At 33.0% G+C, this 17,488-nt stretch overlaps 2 protein-coding genes across 4 annotated transcripts; both read right to left on the bottom strand.

Annotated features, from left to right (window-relative positions):
- Positions 1-167: 167 nt before the first annotated feature.
- On the bottom strand, positions 168-2,725 carry LOC109188261 (protein NUCLEAR FUSION DEFECTIVE 6, chloroplastic/mitochondrial-like). 3 transcript variants are annotated; one of them, XM_019338854.1, is made up of 4 exons: positions 2,517-2,725; positions 2,306-2,427; positions 384-448; positions 168-257 (listed from the first exon to the last, which is right to left on the bottom strand). In XM_019338854.1, the coding sequence occupies exons 1-3, from the start codon at positions 2,657-2,659 to the stop codon at positions 429-431; spliced, it is 285 nt and encodes a 94-aa protein (XP_019194399.1). In that variant the 5' UTR covers positions 2,660-2,725; the 3' UTR covers positions 168-257; positions 384-428. The 3 variants fall into 3 exon arrangements, with proteins under 3 accessions (XP_019194399.1, XP_019194401.1, XP_019194400.1); XM_019338856.1 differs by lacking the exon at positions 168-257 and adding an exon at positions 1,429-1,474 and having other exon boundaries at positions 282-448; XM_019338855.1 differs by lacking the exon at positions 168-257 and having other exon boundaries at positions 282-448.
- Positions 2,726-8,966: 6,241 nt separating this feature from the next.
- Positions 8,967-12,086, bottom strand: LOC109188258 (transcription activator GLK1-like). Its single transcript, XM_019338850.1, has 6 exons — positions 11,214-12,086; positions 10,936-11,076; positions 10,352-10,708; positions 10,219-10,257; positions 9,926-10,057; positions 8,967-9,457 (listed from the first exon to the last, which is right to left on the bottom strand). The coding sequence occupies exons 1-6, from the start codon at positions 11,718-11,720 to the stop codon at positions 9,308-9,310; spliced, it is 1,326 nt and encodes a 441-aa protein (XP_019194395.1). The 5' UTR covers positions 11,721-12,086; the 3' UTR covers positions 8,967-9,307.
- Between the last annotated feature and the right edge of the window lie 5,402 nt (positions 12,087-17,488).

The raw sequence follows: 17,488 nt of genomic DNA, 5'->3' as shown, positions 1-17,488 counted from the left end.
GCTTATCAAAGTAGCTTTTTTAATTAAGTTTTTGAGAAAGTCATTTTGCATGTAATCAGCTATAGCTAACAGCCAATTTACCAAACATCTTTCTACAATCAGCTAATGTTATCAACTAGTCAAACCCACTAATCCCCAATCAGCTAACAACTATTTACCAAACACCCCCTTCATCTTGTTGGAGTTATCTGGATTTGCAATGACAGCTGGCTGGAAACTTAACTGAACCATGGTTGATCAAACACCGTCACTGCAGGCTGGTTTAATATATACAAGAAATCAGTAAGATACTGAACTACTTGATATTAGTAGCAAAATTGATCTGAAAAGATATGATAATACAAATGATGAAATTTCCCTATGTTTTTGCAAGCTAAGCATACCCAGAACAATCCTTCGGCAGTTCATTCACAACCTCCATAATACAATCACGCATCATCATTGATTGCTGATAAGTAACAAAAATAAAACAAATATAAGTGCTAGCTCATTGGTTTAAGTTTTAAGAAATATATATTGCATGTCAGTTATTCCTAAATATTAAAACCTCTGACTTACTGAGGGTAGAGAGAACCTATAATTAGATAACAGACAATGCTAGTCCTTTTTATTCGTCAAATGAGACCCCCACAAATGCTAGTCCTTATATTCGACATATATGTCAAATGAGACCCCCACAAATACGTCAAATGAGACCCCCACAAATGCTAGTCCTTATATTCAACATATATGTCAAATGAGACCCCCACACAAATACCACAAGCCCTAAGGCAGGACAGGAATACAGGAGACAAATGAATAGAAATAACTTCTAAAAATGCTTCTAATGGAATCTGCAAAAGTTTTAAAGTTCTCCTCAACTTTAACCCTTGCGCAAATAATCTTTTCAAGTAAATTTGAAATTCTTAATCGAGTCTTATCAATAAGCAGACTTTCTACTATATGGTAAGAAATTCATTTTAATCCACTTTGCTTGTCCTTCATTTAGTCTTTTCAACGTCTACAACAAGAAGAATGAAGAAAGTCAAAATCTTTAATGCAATGCCTATCTCCATCCCGGTACTGTACTTCAAGTAGACAATGGCATTGCTCATATTCAGTCTTTATGAAGTAATGGAAAGGGAATTGCTAGAATTCGAAGATTGTACAATCATCATTGCTCTAAATTTGAAATAAAGAGATTTATATCATGATATGGTTTGATGATACAAGAAGGAAATTCTATAAAAAGCAAAATCAAGAATTGCTCAGCTACCAGTGACTGAAGCCTACTTGGGTTGCGTTATAACTTATAAATACCCTGGCTAACCCAATTGATGGTAGAGGCAAAACAGTACTAAGTAGAATGCAATCCAAATCCAAAAATGCTGTATGGAAATAACTCCTGTACTTGAAATTAGATTTAAGAAAAATCCAGCAGGAACTCACCATATTATTAGACGAAAAGGAGGATCCTATATGTTTTGCTAGACACCTAAATCAAGAATGAAAAGCCCTCTGGTTAGAGAACCTACTTGGAAATAAACAGATACAAGGAAGGTGCACAACTAAGCAAGATAGGAAGACAAATATTCAAGTTCAAGGTATAAGTGAAAGGAGAAAGGGGCAGAAGCTGCTATGGATCATGGATGATTGATGAAAGAAAAAGTACTCCAAGTTAGATTAGGCTATAATATTGCAAAGTACGAAGGGGCAAAAGTTTACTTGTTCCTTCTGGAAGCGTCAGAAGGCTTATACGTAGTATGGAGTCAAATAGAGGTCTGTCAAATGGGATAATAAATATTAAGACAACTTATAACACTCAGTAAGGCATATGCATATGACCAAAGTTGAAGAGGCCTTTAACTCTTTGCAGAGTTTTGGACATTTAATCAAGCAAAATGCAGAGCTCTGCACAAACTAGGGATGAAAACTAAAACTCCTAGAAGTCTAAATGACCAAAATCAGCTAATGTATTAACTCACTAGCAAGTCAGAAGTTACTTAGACAAACCATGAAATGAAGCCTTTGTCAAGCCATAAATTAAAAATAAATAAATACACAAAAGTTCATCCACATATCAGAAGGGCACACTTCTACTATGAGAATCCAATTTTACTGGCATATGCAAAATTAAGAAATAACCATAAGGTTTAAACAAAAGATAATCCCAGTATAAAAGCACATCAACTGATCAACTCCCAACCTGGCAACCTTAATTGAATCATAAGCAGATATCACAAACTAATAATCAATCACATTCCATCGAATTGGTCAAAAAACATGGCATTTAAAACCCAAAATCACAATTCATTAGTTAGGGTACCTTTGGCAAGCCAACCGAAGCTGCGGGGAGAGACCGTAAGCATTGAAGTCATTAAAGCCGAAGCTGTGGCAGTGTGGTACGGTTGCATTGACTCCACACACGCGATCAACTCAACCGGACACCTTCACAGTTCACATACACACAATAAGTGCTTAGCCACACGTGGCACGCTATGATTCTAAGTATGGATAAATATACATACGGTACGTACCTGAAAATGCGAGGAGCCAGAGGACTTCTGGAAGCGATGCGGAAAGGGGAGCAAGCAGCTTTGGCTTCAGATGCTCCTCTGGAGGCAGCGTTACGGACAGCCGGAGATCGGAAAACCACTCTGGCAGCAGCTGCTATTGCCATTTTAAGTAATTCGATAACTTGTTCTCACTGCGAGGCTATGTCAGTAGACAGTGGAGGGTTTTAGGGTTTGCGGAGGATTTTCAAGTTTAGTCCTTCCAAATCTTAATTCCACAATTTTATTTCTTGCCGTTGATGTGGCCAACCTTACTCCGTGTGACAGAATTTGATAAGTTACTATTTTTTATTTTTTTTTTTTATATGAATCTCAATACACGTACCTACAATTTTGTATGTGAGAATAAAAATTAAGAGTATATAATAAAAGTACATTTGACATTTTTGTTTTGCATCGATTAGTTAAACTTACAATTGAATAGTTTGAAACTTCGGATTTTTGAGAAGTTACTTTGTTATGGCATTGTTTGGCAATTATTGGGTTAATTAGTAGTTTTTTTTTTTTTGAAAGCGGGTTAATTAGTAGTTAGGACTATGTTAGTGATTTAATTAGTAAATAATATTAACATTTTGTAAAAAATATTTGGTATAGTTAATTGTTTATCACAGTTTACATATTTTTAAAAAATATGTAATAAAGACATTTATACTATTGTGGCAAAAAAAAAAAAAAAAAAAAAAAACAACCTCCCACTGAAAAATATGAATAGAAAACCAGTATAAGATGATGAAAGTGTGAATTAAATTATTCGTACATGCATAAAAACTATGATTTAACCGATGGACTGATGAAAATGATAAATTAGATCCCTTATATGCGCACAAAAATTAAAATCTGATCGATATGTTGATTGCACGAATCAAGATTTACTTCTACAATAGCTCTAAAGGTGAGATCTTATAAGTGTATAGTTTAGTGAAACTAGGATCGCCTAAGTATTAAAAAATAATAATAATAATAATAATAATAATTAGTATTATATAAAAATAAAAAATAAAAGTAATAATAATAATAATAAAAATGAAAAAAAAAAAAAAAAAAAAGAAAGAAGAAGGTCTTGACTCTTGAGCTCCTTTTTATGCCTCCCTCTCAAGTCTCAATTGATCATTCTCATCCGATGAGATCGTTATGCTGTGCAATCGTGTGCACTATGCATGGTGTATACGATTGCAAAAACGATGTCGTTTTAACTAAAAATACGCATTCCATTTAAAAAAAATAATTAGTTTCGATTCTCGTGAACAGCATTATGTTGTTCATTCATTATGGATTTTTAGTTCATTCATTCTAGATTTTTAGTTCATTCATTTTGGATATTTAGACGGAAATCGAAACTGATTTTTTTTCATTCATGCTGGATATTTAGTTCATTCATTTTGAATTTTTAGTTCATTCATTTTGAATTTTTAGTTCATTCATTCTGGATATTTAGTTCATGCATTCTAGATATTTAGTTCATGCATTATGGATATTTAGTTCATTCATTATATATATTTCAAATTATGCATAATATAATGCTGTTGCCGGGAATCAAAATTGATTTTTTTTTTTTAAAGTGGGACGCGCGTTTTTAATCAAAACGACGTCGTTGGATGCACAACATAATTTGCCCATTCGATGGCAAGGAAGTGGAGCCTCATTACGGCTCCTTTAGACTCTAGAAATAATGACATTTAAATTTATTTATGAGTTAATAACCAAAATCGTCCTTCAATTATTTCATAATTTATAAATTATCATCAATTATCAATTAAGTCATCAATTATATATTTAGTTTTTATTCAATAATCTTGTCTTTTGAGTACCTTATCGAGTCAGAATTGAAAAGTTGATGATTATATTGAGTAAAAATTGAATGGCTAGACACTTAATTTGATAAAATTAATAATCATAGATTAACGTAACTTGTGAATTATAATAGAAAAGTTCTTCTTAAAATACCAATTCAAGTGCTGCTAAAAGCAGCATTTAAGATTTCAACAGTTTAGAACAAAAAATGTAATTCCAAACCGTTGATTACCAAACACTTGTTTCAACATTTTAATTTGATCAAATTCGTCAAACTTTGACGGATTTGCCGATAACAAAAAAATTATGATTTTTTGGTATTTCAAACTTGGAGGGTTCAAGGTTTATTGGTTTCAAAAGTAAAGATTTTGCTAGTGAAGGGGTAAAAATGATAGATGATTGGTCCTACATACTGTCTCAAATGACTTCAAAAGGAATTTTCAATTCAAAATTTCAAAAATGGTCTAAAATCTTGGATCGTAGTGTATCAACATAATTTTTGACTCACATTTTTTTTTTTTTTAAATAATCTGCGCTTCCTTCAACCAAAATTGATTTTCTAAATTAACAATCTCCAAAAAATATCTCAAAAGAGTTAGAACTTTAAAATTTCAATGCAACTATACAATAGGAGGCAACAGTTGAGTTTTTGATAGATACCTGCACCGTGCCTTAGTCATGAATGGCTAAAGTCAAGTATCTTAGTAAATAGTGATTGAATTTTGACAAGGTACCCTCCGCGTGACCCTTATATGTCAATGTTATAATTTAAAAAATTAATTATTATTTAATTATTATAAACTATATATAGTTAGATGAGAGCAACATTAATTCTTCACCATTTTCAAAACTTCAAACTTTCTTTTAACACATTTTCTAAGAGTGCTATTGTCACGTTCAGACATCAGTCTGTATCCAAACGTAAAGCTTAAAACTACAAGATTAATATTATTTAAAACAACTCCAATTTGTTGTTTGTTATTATTATTATTATTATTATTATTATTATTATTATTATTATTATTATTTATTTGGTTTTGTTTTAGAGTTTCAGTATTGTTTTTTAAAAAAATAATTTCTTAGGTGAAGGAGATAGAGAGGGGGAGGGGAGAATCTATTGCTAAAAAAATTGAACAAGGTGTGCGTTGCATGCATTAGTACAGTTCAACAGAGTTTACATTAGGAGTTTTAGGTGGTTGTTGAGCTGAACCGTGCACTGTTAGAATTGGAACCGCCGGTTCCGGTTTCAAACTACATAAAATTCAAAGAAAAATCAATTATTATTTATTATTAGATTAAAGTTTAACTATTATTTTATTAACGTTTAAACTTTAAATAACATTTTAAAGTTTAATTATAACAATTTTTTTTTATAATTTAACTTTCAAGTTTAAATATTTCATATAAACATTTTAAAATCATTTTAGAATGGAAAATTTCAAAAAAAAAATGTTGAATTAAAAATACAACATGGAATTTAAAACAAAAACAAAAACAAAAAAAAAAATCCGATTCGAACTGGAACCGAACCGTGAGCATGACTACTAACGATTACCTTTTTTTTATTATTTTTTTAATTTTTTGTTTTGTTTATTTTATTTTTACTCTTAACCTAACAAAAACTCCAACCAATAATTTTGCTCTTATGACTTAGGACACACCTAAATGATAAAGGGTACTTTAGTTAGTGATGGATGTGATTGGATAAGAAGGGTGATAAATGATTTTGTTGTTTGATGATTTTCATTAGATTTTGTTATCATTTATCAGTTGGCATTTGGCAATGAAATTGGTCACAGTCCTCACCCCACGTTCTTGTGTTTTCTCAGTAGGCCCCTTCCATCATTTTCAGTGGGCGCAATCCCTACTGGACTTATCATACTTCCCACACTTCTTTCAGTAAATATTTGAATTGCACGCACGGACTTAGCTTAATGATTCAATAGATAATATTAATTCCTATTTCATATATATATATTATAAATTTATAATTCAAACAATATGACACTAATTATAACATAACCTAAAATATAACACTAATTAACTAAACATGTTATTGTCACGTCTCTACAATCTCAACTAAACATACAAAGTAATCCTATCTCACACTATCTCTCAATAAGTAATCTTATTACCTTTTGTAATCTTACCTTTTCTATGAACTAAATGCCCATTAAGAAGTTAAATTAAATAAAATACTTTGTTGTAATTCAATATTTGAGAAATTAAAAGCTACGGGTGAAGTTTTTGTAAATAAAATAATTTAAGTTTATTGTTATATCAAAATAATAACATAGATTAAAAAAAAGTAGTATGTATCTAAAGATTGAGATATTTCAAAATACCTCCAAAAAGATTCCCCAATTTAGTCCGCAAAAGTACAATTTAGTGCCACTTCTGCGGCTCACAATTTTCTTCTACTTGGAAACTCTCGTGGTGACGAAGACGTTGTCCATTTGGTAAAATTTAGAAGTTTTAATATAGGCAAAAATTCAAAATTTTGTGTGGTCGGGTCAAGATAAAATGTAATATTGATGGATTATATTGATTGAGTAGTCCAATTTAAATAACTCAATAAATAAAGGATAATGTATAGAGTGATGATGCCCTAATAAGACAAAGAGGAGTGTTTTTATACTAGGTCGCGCCCCAATTGTTCCCGCGAAAAAATGGTGGGTAGTTTGTACCTCCTTGACCGGGTCTAATGCCTCCACTATACGCGCTACAACCATCCATGAAGCCACAGGCCGAGCCCAAGAGCTCGGCCTTAGACTTCCTCAAGGGTAAATTATGCCATAGAAACCTGAATGGTGAACACGGGTCCAAACGACGCCGTTTTTACGTAAAAAAAAAAAAATCGCTAATGTGGTGTTAACAACGCGCGTTTGGTCAGATTATGAATTTTCTGTTATGAGATTATGAATATACTGTAAATTCATAATCTCATAACAGAAAATTCATAATCGCATAAAAGAAAAACATTTATTAAATTATGAATTTTCTGTTATGAGATTATGAATTTACTGTAAATTCATAATCTCATAACAGAAAATTCATAATTTATGAATGTTGAAGAAGCTTGCGCTACAGAGGAACAGCCATGGTTTCGGACGGGAATGTGTAGGCATGGTTCCAAAGTGAATGTGCAAGCATGGATTCATAATTTATGAATGTCTGAAATCATTGCTCACCTCAAATTAATGTGAAACCGCAAAATGTAAAAATGAAGAAGAAAAATCACGCGATTAATTAAGGGAAAAGAAAAAAAAAAAGATAACGGTGTACTAACACCGTTGGGACCGTGTTCACCATGGATGGTGAACACGGTTCCATGGCATAATGATTGCTCCTCAAGGCGCTGAGCTCGGAGCTCGGCCTTGGACCTCCTCAAGGTCCCAAGCTCGGAGATCGGCGTGAGACGACCTTCGAGGTGCATTTGGCATGGGACCTCTGAGATGCCAAGCTCAGGACTCGGCCTTGGGCCCAAGTTTGGTTGGGTCTGCTCCACCGGGTTGATTTGCTCAGGGAAAATTTGTAATATATCCATCAAATACTTATACTATCAAATGTAATACTAAATCAAGAATAAAATGTTTATTGTTTATATGGAAAAATGTAATATTTTTACATTTTGATGTAAAAGTATTCCATTTTTCATCAAAAGTATTACATTTTTCTTTATAAGTATAACATTACTTATAAGGGAAAATATAATACGGAGTACTTTTTATGAAATAAGTAATACTTTTACATCAAAATATAAAAGTATTACATTTGTTCTCAAAAGTATTATGTTTTCCCTTATAAGTAACAAATATTTTATTCTTGATTTAGTATTACATTTGCTAGTATAAGTATTACATTCGCATATTGACCTGACTCGTCTCACGGATAAGGATCCGTGAGATGGTCACACACAGTACGTGTGACCCTTTAATATGAAATTATGTATTTCAATGAGGATTACTTTTATCGCATGTTTATTTTATTACAGGAAAAAAGATAATATAACTCATTTTTTTTTAGCTAATTAATCAACTTGTGCAGTTGTGCCACTACACAGGGTAAAAAATAAGTTTTTTTTTTTTTTTTTAAAAAAAAAAAAAAAAAAGAAGAAGAAAATATACTATAACTATTATTATTAATTGAATGATTGTAATCTGTTTACAAACTATTACATAAAAGTGAGATTTAACGGGTACCTGATTTAACGGGTACCTACCATTGGATAACGGGTGCAAGTTTTTATATTGCAAAAAAAAAAAAAAAAAAAAAAAAAAAACCTTTTTCCGTTCTTAGTTCGCATTTATTGAACATGTTCAGATTAATCTAAGACAGAGTGGGCCTTTTTTATTCATTTTCTCTATCTAATAAAATACATACGTGCGACAATATCATATTTCTTTCCAGTTTGGTAACCATAATCATGATGTCACCAGCTTTATCAGGCCAATGTTAGATGTTGTTTTCTGGTAACGATAATGTTTACAGTACAATATGCTGTTTGATACAACATTTCATTGAAATTGTAATAAAGAAAAAAAAATGTGTATATTTATATATTGACGTGACTTATGATAAGTGTCTATAGTATAATAATTTGTAATTGACAACAGGAGGGGGTGGAAAAGCTGTAATCATTGCTAGATTATATATTCTCACATGGACGAAGAGATGCATATATAATAAGATTATATAGTCCATATACAACCCCCATGGATGAACAATGTTCTTGCACATGCATGCATAAACAAGAACAAGGCAAAAATCTGGAGAAAAAAAAAACACTGCAGCAGCTCATGCAGATACGATGAATTGGATCGATACATATATAGATGTCGAATCCTACGTTTTCATCTAATTAAAGTGCACGAAATGTCGTCAAATTGAAAGGGCTTTTACGATTCTCTGGCCGGAAAACCCTTAAAAAAAACAGCCTCCAGCACCGTGCTCCGGCCGGTTAATTAAGCGCAACTCGGCGGCACTTTGGATATCCCTTGACGCTGCAACTCCACCATGACGGTGTCCGTGGACGGCGGTTTCAGCCCTAGCGGAAGTGGCAGCCATGGCTTCGATAAAACATCTCCAATAGCCGCGTCTATACTCTCCTTTGACTGATACAAATTAAAGTTAATTACTTGTCATAACAAATGTAACTGAATCTAATATAGTAAATTGAAGGATGTACTCCATCTCAACTAAAAGTCTAAGTTGATAGTTGGATTGCACATTGGTTATATGCTCAACACGCTCCCTCACGTGTGTTGTGGGTTCTAAGCAACATGTGGACTGTAGCCGCTTGGTCTGGCTCTGATACCAAATTGAAGGATGTACTGCATCTCAACTAAAAGGCTAAGCTGATAGTTGGATTGCACATTAATGATTATATGTTCAACATAGTCAAGTCTCAATTAGATTCTTTTTGGACGGTTAAGGTAAACCAGCCTAAGTTGTCCACTGACCAATTTAAATCAAGATGGCTAGAATTCTAACTCGTGACTTTATAGTTATAAGTGAAAAGAATATGTTTAAGTGTCTGTTAGGGTGCCGTGTACACTATTAGGTAGTGGGTTTCTGCTTACCGGGTGGAAATCGAAAGGAGGTCTAGGGAGAGGTTGGGCAGCGGCGGCCGGGGCGGTCGGGACACCGATGCCGGGGTCAAGTTTATACATGGCCGGAGGTGGGATTCCGGGTACCGGAGGAGCTGGAAATCTCTGCAACATCAATTATGATATACACAAATAAGCCAAAATTCTATAACAGGAACTACGTAACAACGTGGCACTAACAAATTAAATGAGGAATACTATACATGCAATACAAGGATGGATAAAAACGTTAATTAAATAGAATAATGGTGGATTAGTTTAGTTACCGCTGGTGCTATCGGTGCCGGAAAGCAAGGAGTTGCAACCTACAACGTTAAAAATAAAGAACATGTTTTAATTAGTCACGTAAATTTGAAGTATGTACAGTACATAATAATGTCGTGCAGTGCTATTACTTACACGTTGATGGTGGGAATGCCAAAAAGAAGGGTCAGTTAACGGCGGAGGAGGAGCGGCCGCCGCCGGCCATGCCGGCGGCGGCGGAGATGTTGAAGCAGCTAGCTGATGATGCTTAGGCCACATGTTGTGCATCAAGGATTGGTCGACAGATGGATGCCCCCACACGTGTAAAGGTCTGAAATGTGGCATGGGAGGAGGAGGGAACCCCATGGTGGGTGCCAGCCAAGGGCTCATCTCTCTCTTCCCTCCCCCTCCACCGCCCCCCGCCGCAGCCCCGCCGTACATTTGCCGCCTCTGGCTCCAGTTGGCCGCCTCCGCTTCCCTCGCCAGTAAATGTTTCCGGTGGGATCTATATTTCTGCACATCACATATATACAATTAAGTCCCGGCCAAAATCATTCCCATGCTGTACTAGGCAAAAAAAATTGAGTGGATCCACTTTTCTCTTTAAAGAAAGAAGAATATACCAAATGGGAGTGACAACAAAAGAAAGAAACAAATTAAATTAAAGCTAGCTAGCATGGTAACTCCATGAATGAAAGAATATTATTAATTTAAAAAAGGTGAAATTAATGCTTAATTACTTGAAGATGACTGGCAATGTTATGACGAGTGAGACAATCAATTCCCATAAGCTCCAAAATCCTTGAAGGGACTGCCTTATCCACACCCAATTGCTCAACTGCTTGTACAAACCTTCTGTGAAGCTCTGGAGTCCAATCCACCTTCACGCAGTTCAAGATTATTATTCAAACTTAATTACAAAACCTAAAACCTAATTACTTAAAACCAACACTGTACTTAGCTTGTCTAATTTAAGAATGTTTTAAGAAAGAATTGAAACTAAAGATTATATTATTACCTTAACCTTCCGTTTTCCTTGCGGATTATTCTTGGATTGCGCGGAGGATTTCTTCCCTTTATTATTATCATAATTCTCTTTAGGTGACGGATTCGTATTTTCGTCCCGTTTGCTCAAAATTTCTTCCCCCCCTTGATTCAAGCTTGTGAGGCCGGACCCAAGGTCCGAACCCGAATTAGACGACGAGCCCAAGTTCTCAGCTTCTTTATCTTCTGCGCATGCCACCTTCTCGCTGCTTAATAACACGGAAGTAGCGGTGGCGGTGGTGGTGTCGGAATATTCCTCGCCGCCGCTGATTGAGAACTCCGCAAGAACCTCCGGGTCCATCTCCAAATCCGGCAGCACGTCGCCGTCGTGGATCCCCACGAACAGGTCGTCGAAGTCGATGCTGTCCAGCAAGTTCCCGCCGGTAAAGTCCGGGAAATCGTCGTGGCATCCCATCGGAAAACCCTCCATCTCATCTTTTCCGCTCGTCGTCGTGCTCCTCAAAGGCGACACAGCTAGCATTCCAAAAAACAGATCGAAAAACACTTCAAAAAAAAAAAAAAAAAAAAAAAATCCTTAAACGCCTCGACGTAGTATAGATATGACTGTCCACGATCTCTATCTCCTTCACAACACAAGCTTATAATAACTAATCGTTATTCCTTATTTGCATGCAGAAATTGTGTCAGGCAATTAAGCAACAAATTTTCCAGCAATTATTTCTTTCTTTCTTTTTTTGATGAAATAAAAAGGACTGAACAATATATAACAGAAGCCAGAAGGGTGCTGAAAACAGTCGTTGTTTGGTTCTGCTGGAGTGTGGAGAGAGAGAGGGAAGAGAGAGAGAAGAGAGAGAGAGGGGATTGACGAGCACCACAACTTGTGTATTGACGCGTCTCTCAGATTTGTATTTTTCCATTTGGTTTGGCTTATTCTATAAAATATTTCACAATATTACTGGGGCTTGTGGATGCCCTTTTTTTGAAGTTTCAAAAAATCTTTTACCACTTCTCGTGACCTGTTTTCTTTATTATTGTTATTATTATATTTTTTTTAAATCAATTTTTTTTTTAATATGTAGGTGCAACTGTGCAAGTTGACGTTGTCTCGACTGGGAACAGAATTGATATATGTAGCTTGGTACAGTAAAAGGAAAGGGATGTTATCATCATGCGCAATCTTAATCCTACTAATTCTAATTTTGGAAACCCTATTTCCTTATGTAACATATAAAATAAAAATTAAAAAAAAAGGTAGAATTAAGAACCAACCAAGTACAACTAATTCTTATAGCTAACAATAATGTTGTGTCAATTGCAGCTAACAAGGGTGCAGTTTGGATGACATTGTTTATATATATATCACCACTTTTGAAGTTGCATGTGTATGATAAATCGGTCGTTTAATGTAATGTGTTTGCTTCCTATTTGCAATTGATGTTGCATGAGTTTATTGATATATATGTCCTATCTGGTAAAATAGTTAGTTTATAGGTTAGTTTTGACTTATTCGACCACTATTAATTGTTTGACTGGGTTAAAAAACAATATAAGTGTTTGACTAATTAGCTTTTGGTAACTCCAAAATGCTAAAATTCAAAAAGGGTTGTTCAGAGCAATTTTTTCCATAAAAATTAATTAGCTACATAAACTTAATTGTTGGGTATAAGTTAGGACAGTCAAATTTAACATTCTTCCATTGAAATTTGATGTTGGTTGCTATTAAATACAGTATAAGAAAATAAAATTATGCATTTACTATTGGCTATAACTGTTGGTCAAATGGTAAACACATGATTCTGACTATTGGTATCAAAGCATATTATGACCTTTTTTTTTTGGGTTAAAAAAAATTCGTTTTGACATTTGGTGTCAAAACAAGTCACAGATTCAAGTCCGTTGCACAAGGTCTTCCTAATGTGATTTTCCTCTTATATATAAGTTTGCGGACTACTTACATAGAAATAAGATTTATTCAATACACATCATCAATATCGTCACAAAAAAAAAAAAAAAAAAAAAAGTTATAAGATTCATTCATTCATAACAAGGTAACAAGCATAGTATTCCGGATTGGTATTAAAATAATTCCGTCTTGAGCGCAAAATTTCAACAAATTAGATTGCCAAAAACCTTATTTAGTGACGCAAACAGGATTTCGAGATTAATTCACATTGCATTATATATTAAAAATTATAAATTATTTAATTGTCTAATTAATTGCTTTTCGAATGATTAGAAAACAATGCATTATGCAACGGTGGAAGTCGTTTTTATGTTTAGAACATTCTTGAAAAATAATTTTCGTGTATTGATGGAAATTTTTTTTTTAAAAAAAATTGTTTGATATTTTTATTTGCAATTTTTCAATTAACAGAACAATTGAATTTTATAAGAAAACTACTGTGTTTTTTTCAAGTACTAAACATGATTTGGAGTATATATTTATGAGGCTTAAGATTCCAATGTTAAATTCCACGGTCGTGATCAACTTATAAGGCATCCACATCCGTCCCTTTCTATTTCTTTTGTCCTTTTCTTAATATTATCATGTCATTTTCGATTGTGTGAAGAAGGGAATTACTCCCTCTGTCCCATTTTGAATGTCTTACTTTCCTTTTTAGTTTGTCCCAAAATGTTGTCCTCTTTCCAAAATTGAACATCACCATCATTCTACTTTTTCTCAAATTACCCTTATGACTTTTGCTTTTATTACCAAAAGTGAAAAAGTGAAGGGCATAATTGGAAAATACATAACATTTACTTTAATTCCTTAAAAAGCGTGCAAAAAGCAAATGAGACAACCAATTCGGGACGGAGGGAGTACTTGTTTAATTTTCACATTTACATGACTATTTGTCCCAAGGAAATATGGAAAAAGGCTTGATGCACAATTACTTGGGTATATTTAAAGATACAAATTAAGGCTAAGCACCTTGTGCTCAGATGACATGTAGTGACCTCTTCCATATGGGAGGACATGGGATCGAGCCTCAATGGAAGTGTTGTTGACTGTTTGGGCTTCATTAGGTTGAAAAAGTATGTTTGAACACATACTACAATGTAATTATATATATATATATATATATATATATATATATATATATATGCTAATGTTCAAGTGCTGCTTTCACTTGTTTCTGTGAGCCCCGTGAGACCTTTCGCAAATGCACAAAAGTTATTACACGTATTGTTTCTGTGAGCCCCGAACCATTAAAGTCATCCATTTAGAAAGATCTAACGGATCTGAAGCAATAATTAGAGGAAAAAAAAAACACAATGACGATTTTGTAAATACCTCAAACTTTGAAGTGCAATTAGTAAAATTATAATATGTAATTTTAACACTATAGAATGCAACTATGCAAACTTAGAGAGTGCATATATATTGAAAAATTCAATGATATTTTTTAAATAACTCAAATTTTAAAGTGCAACTAGTAATAATGTTAAGTTATTTATGAAAATTCTAATGTGTTTTTTCTTTCAATTCCCTCATTGTTTTAAAGTCTTAGATCTTCCCAGATTGACGGGTGTAGCGCAACTTTCAATAGGATTTAAACACGTGACCTGCTCTGATACCAATTGTCAGAATCAAATACATACGATTACGCTAAAAGTTATAACTACTAGCGAAGGTTCAACTTTATTTTTGTATACTTGAACAACAGTCAGCACCACATTGTATATTCCATGTACACCATGCAATAATCAAGGCTTAATTACAATTTTTTACTAGTTTAAGGGATCTTAATGATTTTTTTTTTTTTTTTTTGAAACTCAGCTGCACTATTTAATTAATTTAAGGGATTTTTTTTCTCTACAAAAATCAGCACGTCATGGTTCAGCCGCAGTATATAAATGCATAGGGCAATTAATGTAAAAAGTGACAACATTATTATTGGGGAGTCCATGCATGTATAGGTATATGTAGATATGTAGTCCACATCAAATAATAAACCCTAACTAATGCATGAGAAAAACTGACGCTGTAGTGTATGTTTTGATCCACACAAAATCACATACACATATTTATATATCTCCCACCACAATTTATAACGCCCACATATCTAAGATTTTCCATTGCAAAAATTTTGTCTCATGCTTTAACCGACAACATTCTACCTTAGTCGTCTTTCAGCCACTTTTTTTTTTTTTTTTTTTTTTAATTGTATATATATATAGGAGACGGATCAGGTAAGAATCAACTGTCTCGAAGAGAATTGAGAATCAATTACAGTCGTCCACGTTTCTAGATCTAACAGTTCAGAAACATTGTTTTTTTTTAAACGCGATGACATTTCCGTAAATAATTGAACTTTGAAGTGCAAGTAAGTTGTGTTAAAAGTGCAAGTAACAGTTTCAGATATTGCACTTAAGTGTAAGTAAAATGTATTAAAATGTAACAAATAAGGTATACTGAGCACCAATATTAAGTGCACATAACATTATCATTAGTTACACTAAACGTTATCATTAAGTGCACCAATGTGAAAGATGTTATCATTAGGTGCACCAATGTTAAAAAGGTAAATCATTTGCAGTAATAAGTGAAAATGGTTGCACTTTTAAGTGATTTTATTTACACTTTTAACACATGTTACTTGCACCAAAATTTAAATTATTTACAAAAATATCACTACGTCTTTTTTTTTTTTTTTAATAATTACATCTGATCAATTAAATCTGGACCCATAAACGATTCTCAATTCTTTTTTAGGCATTCATTGTCACGCCCCTATATATATGTGTGTTGAAGAAATTAGTCAGTCAATATAAATCTGAGATATTCCCACACCATGTCGTCATATATATAATCAATCATTACCTCTTTTAATTTTCACAAATCCTGTCTATGCTCGAAATTCATATATTCTTTGGGCAGTATAATAAAAAAAAAATAATGTATATTATTGTGAAATACGTGTGTTCCTTATTTTGAGAGAAAAGAACAATACTATGAGTATCAAGTTTTGACGATGAATTTAATATATGAAAAATTCTTTTGTACTGATTTGTAATAATATCGGATATATTGTTGGGTAGAAGTTTAGAAGATCAAGTCAAATATACTATTATGACATTTGCTGCTACGCAAGTATAAGAAAATAAAGTTATACATATGCTACTAGTTAGAATGGTTGTGTACATAATTTGAATCGGAGTCAATATGACGCATAGTGGACCATGGTTTATAATATAATTTACGATATATTAAAGGGAAATTAAAAAAAGTTAAATACACCCTCCAACTTTATATGAGAAGGCAACTAGGCCCTAACACTTTTGAAAATTATAATTAGATACATTAACATATTAATTTAGTGCATCAAGATCCAAAACTCTAATAATGACTTAAAATAACAGGTCAATAATACACCGGCGGAGCTCCAGCGACATTGCAGTAAAGGCGTGACCAGCAGATCGCCGGAAAAATTTGGTCGCCTTTTCCGACGACTTGCTAGTCACGCCTCGTCAGAATGTCATCGGAGCTCTGCCGATGCATTATTGACATGCTATTGCAGGTCACTATTAGAATTTTGAGCTTAATATACTAAATTAATGTGTTAATGTATCTAATTGTAACTTTTAAAAATTTGAGATCCTAATTAACTTCTTATATAAAGTTGAAGGGTGTATAACTGTATATGATCATAATCTGCAAATAATTTTTTTTTTTTTTGAAAGAAAAATGCTTAATTCATTGAATCAGAAGAAAGTACATCAACAAGAAAAACAGGAGGGGAGTCAAACCACTCCCCGCAATCTGTAAATAGTTTTAATCGTGTAAGTTTCACTCTAATATTTGCATCCATTAAGAGACAGCATTTTAACAGTACAATTCACATTTATTAAAAAAAAAAAATGTAAACATTTAAATACTAGTACACACTCATATTTTTATGGATAGGACAAAGCAACGTAACCTTTCAAATGTTTTCCAACTTTAAAAGTGTATTTTGAAAATCAATTGCTATTCAACTATTAACTACGAGTATATATTTCATCATTTTTTAAAGTAAAAATATTATTGATAACTCAAAGTCTATATAAATAGTAGAGAATGATCAATAACAACACACAAATAAAGAAAAAACTTATCCCAAGATATTAGTCTAGTGAATGAAAAATATACAATTTTGTATACAACTAAAATAATTTCATTATTATTTATTGTTCATAATTAATCGACTCAAATCGAAAATACCAATAAATAACTTTATAAGGAATTAAATTTATATTTTATGTTTTATATTCTTTAAGTTAATTGTTTGACTCACTCAATTGAAA

The sequence above is a fragment of the Ipomoea nil genome, unplaced genomic scaffold, assembly GCF_001879475.1.
Source record: "Ipomoea nil cultivar Tokyo-kokei standard unplaced genomic scaffold, Asagao_1.1 scaffold1421, whole genome shotgun sequence".
NCBI classification, from domain to species: Eukaryota; Viridiplantae; Streptophyta; class Magnoliopsida; order Solanales; family Convolvulaceae; genus Ipomoea; species Ipomoea nil.
This window is presented reverse-complemented; position numbering and strand designations above follow the sequence as displayed.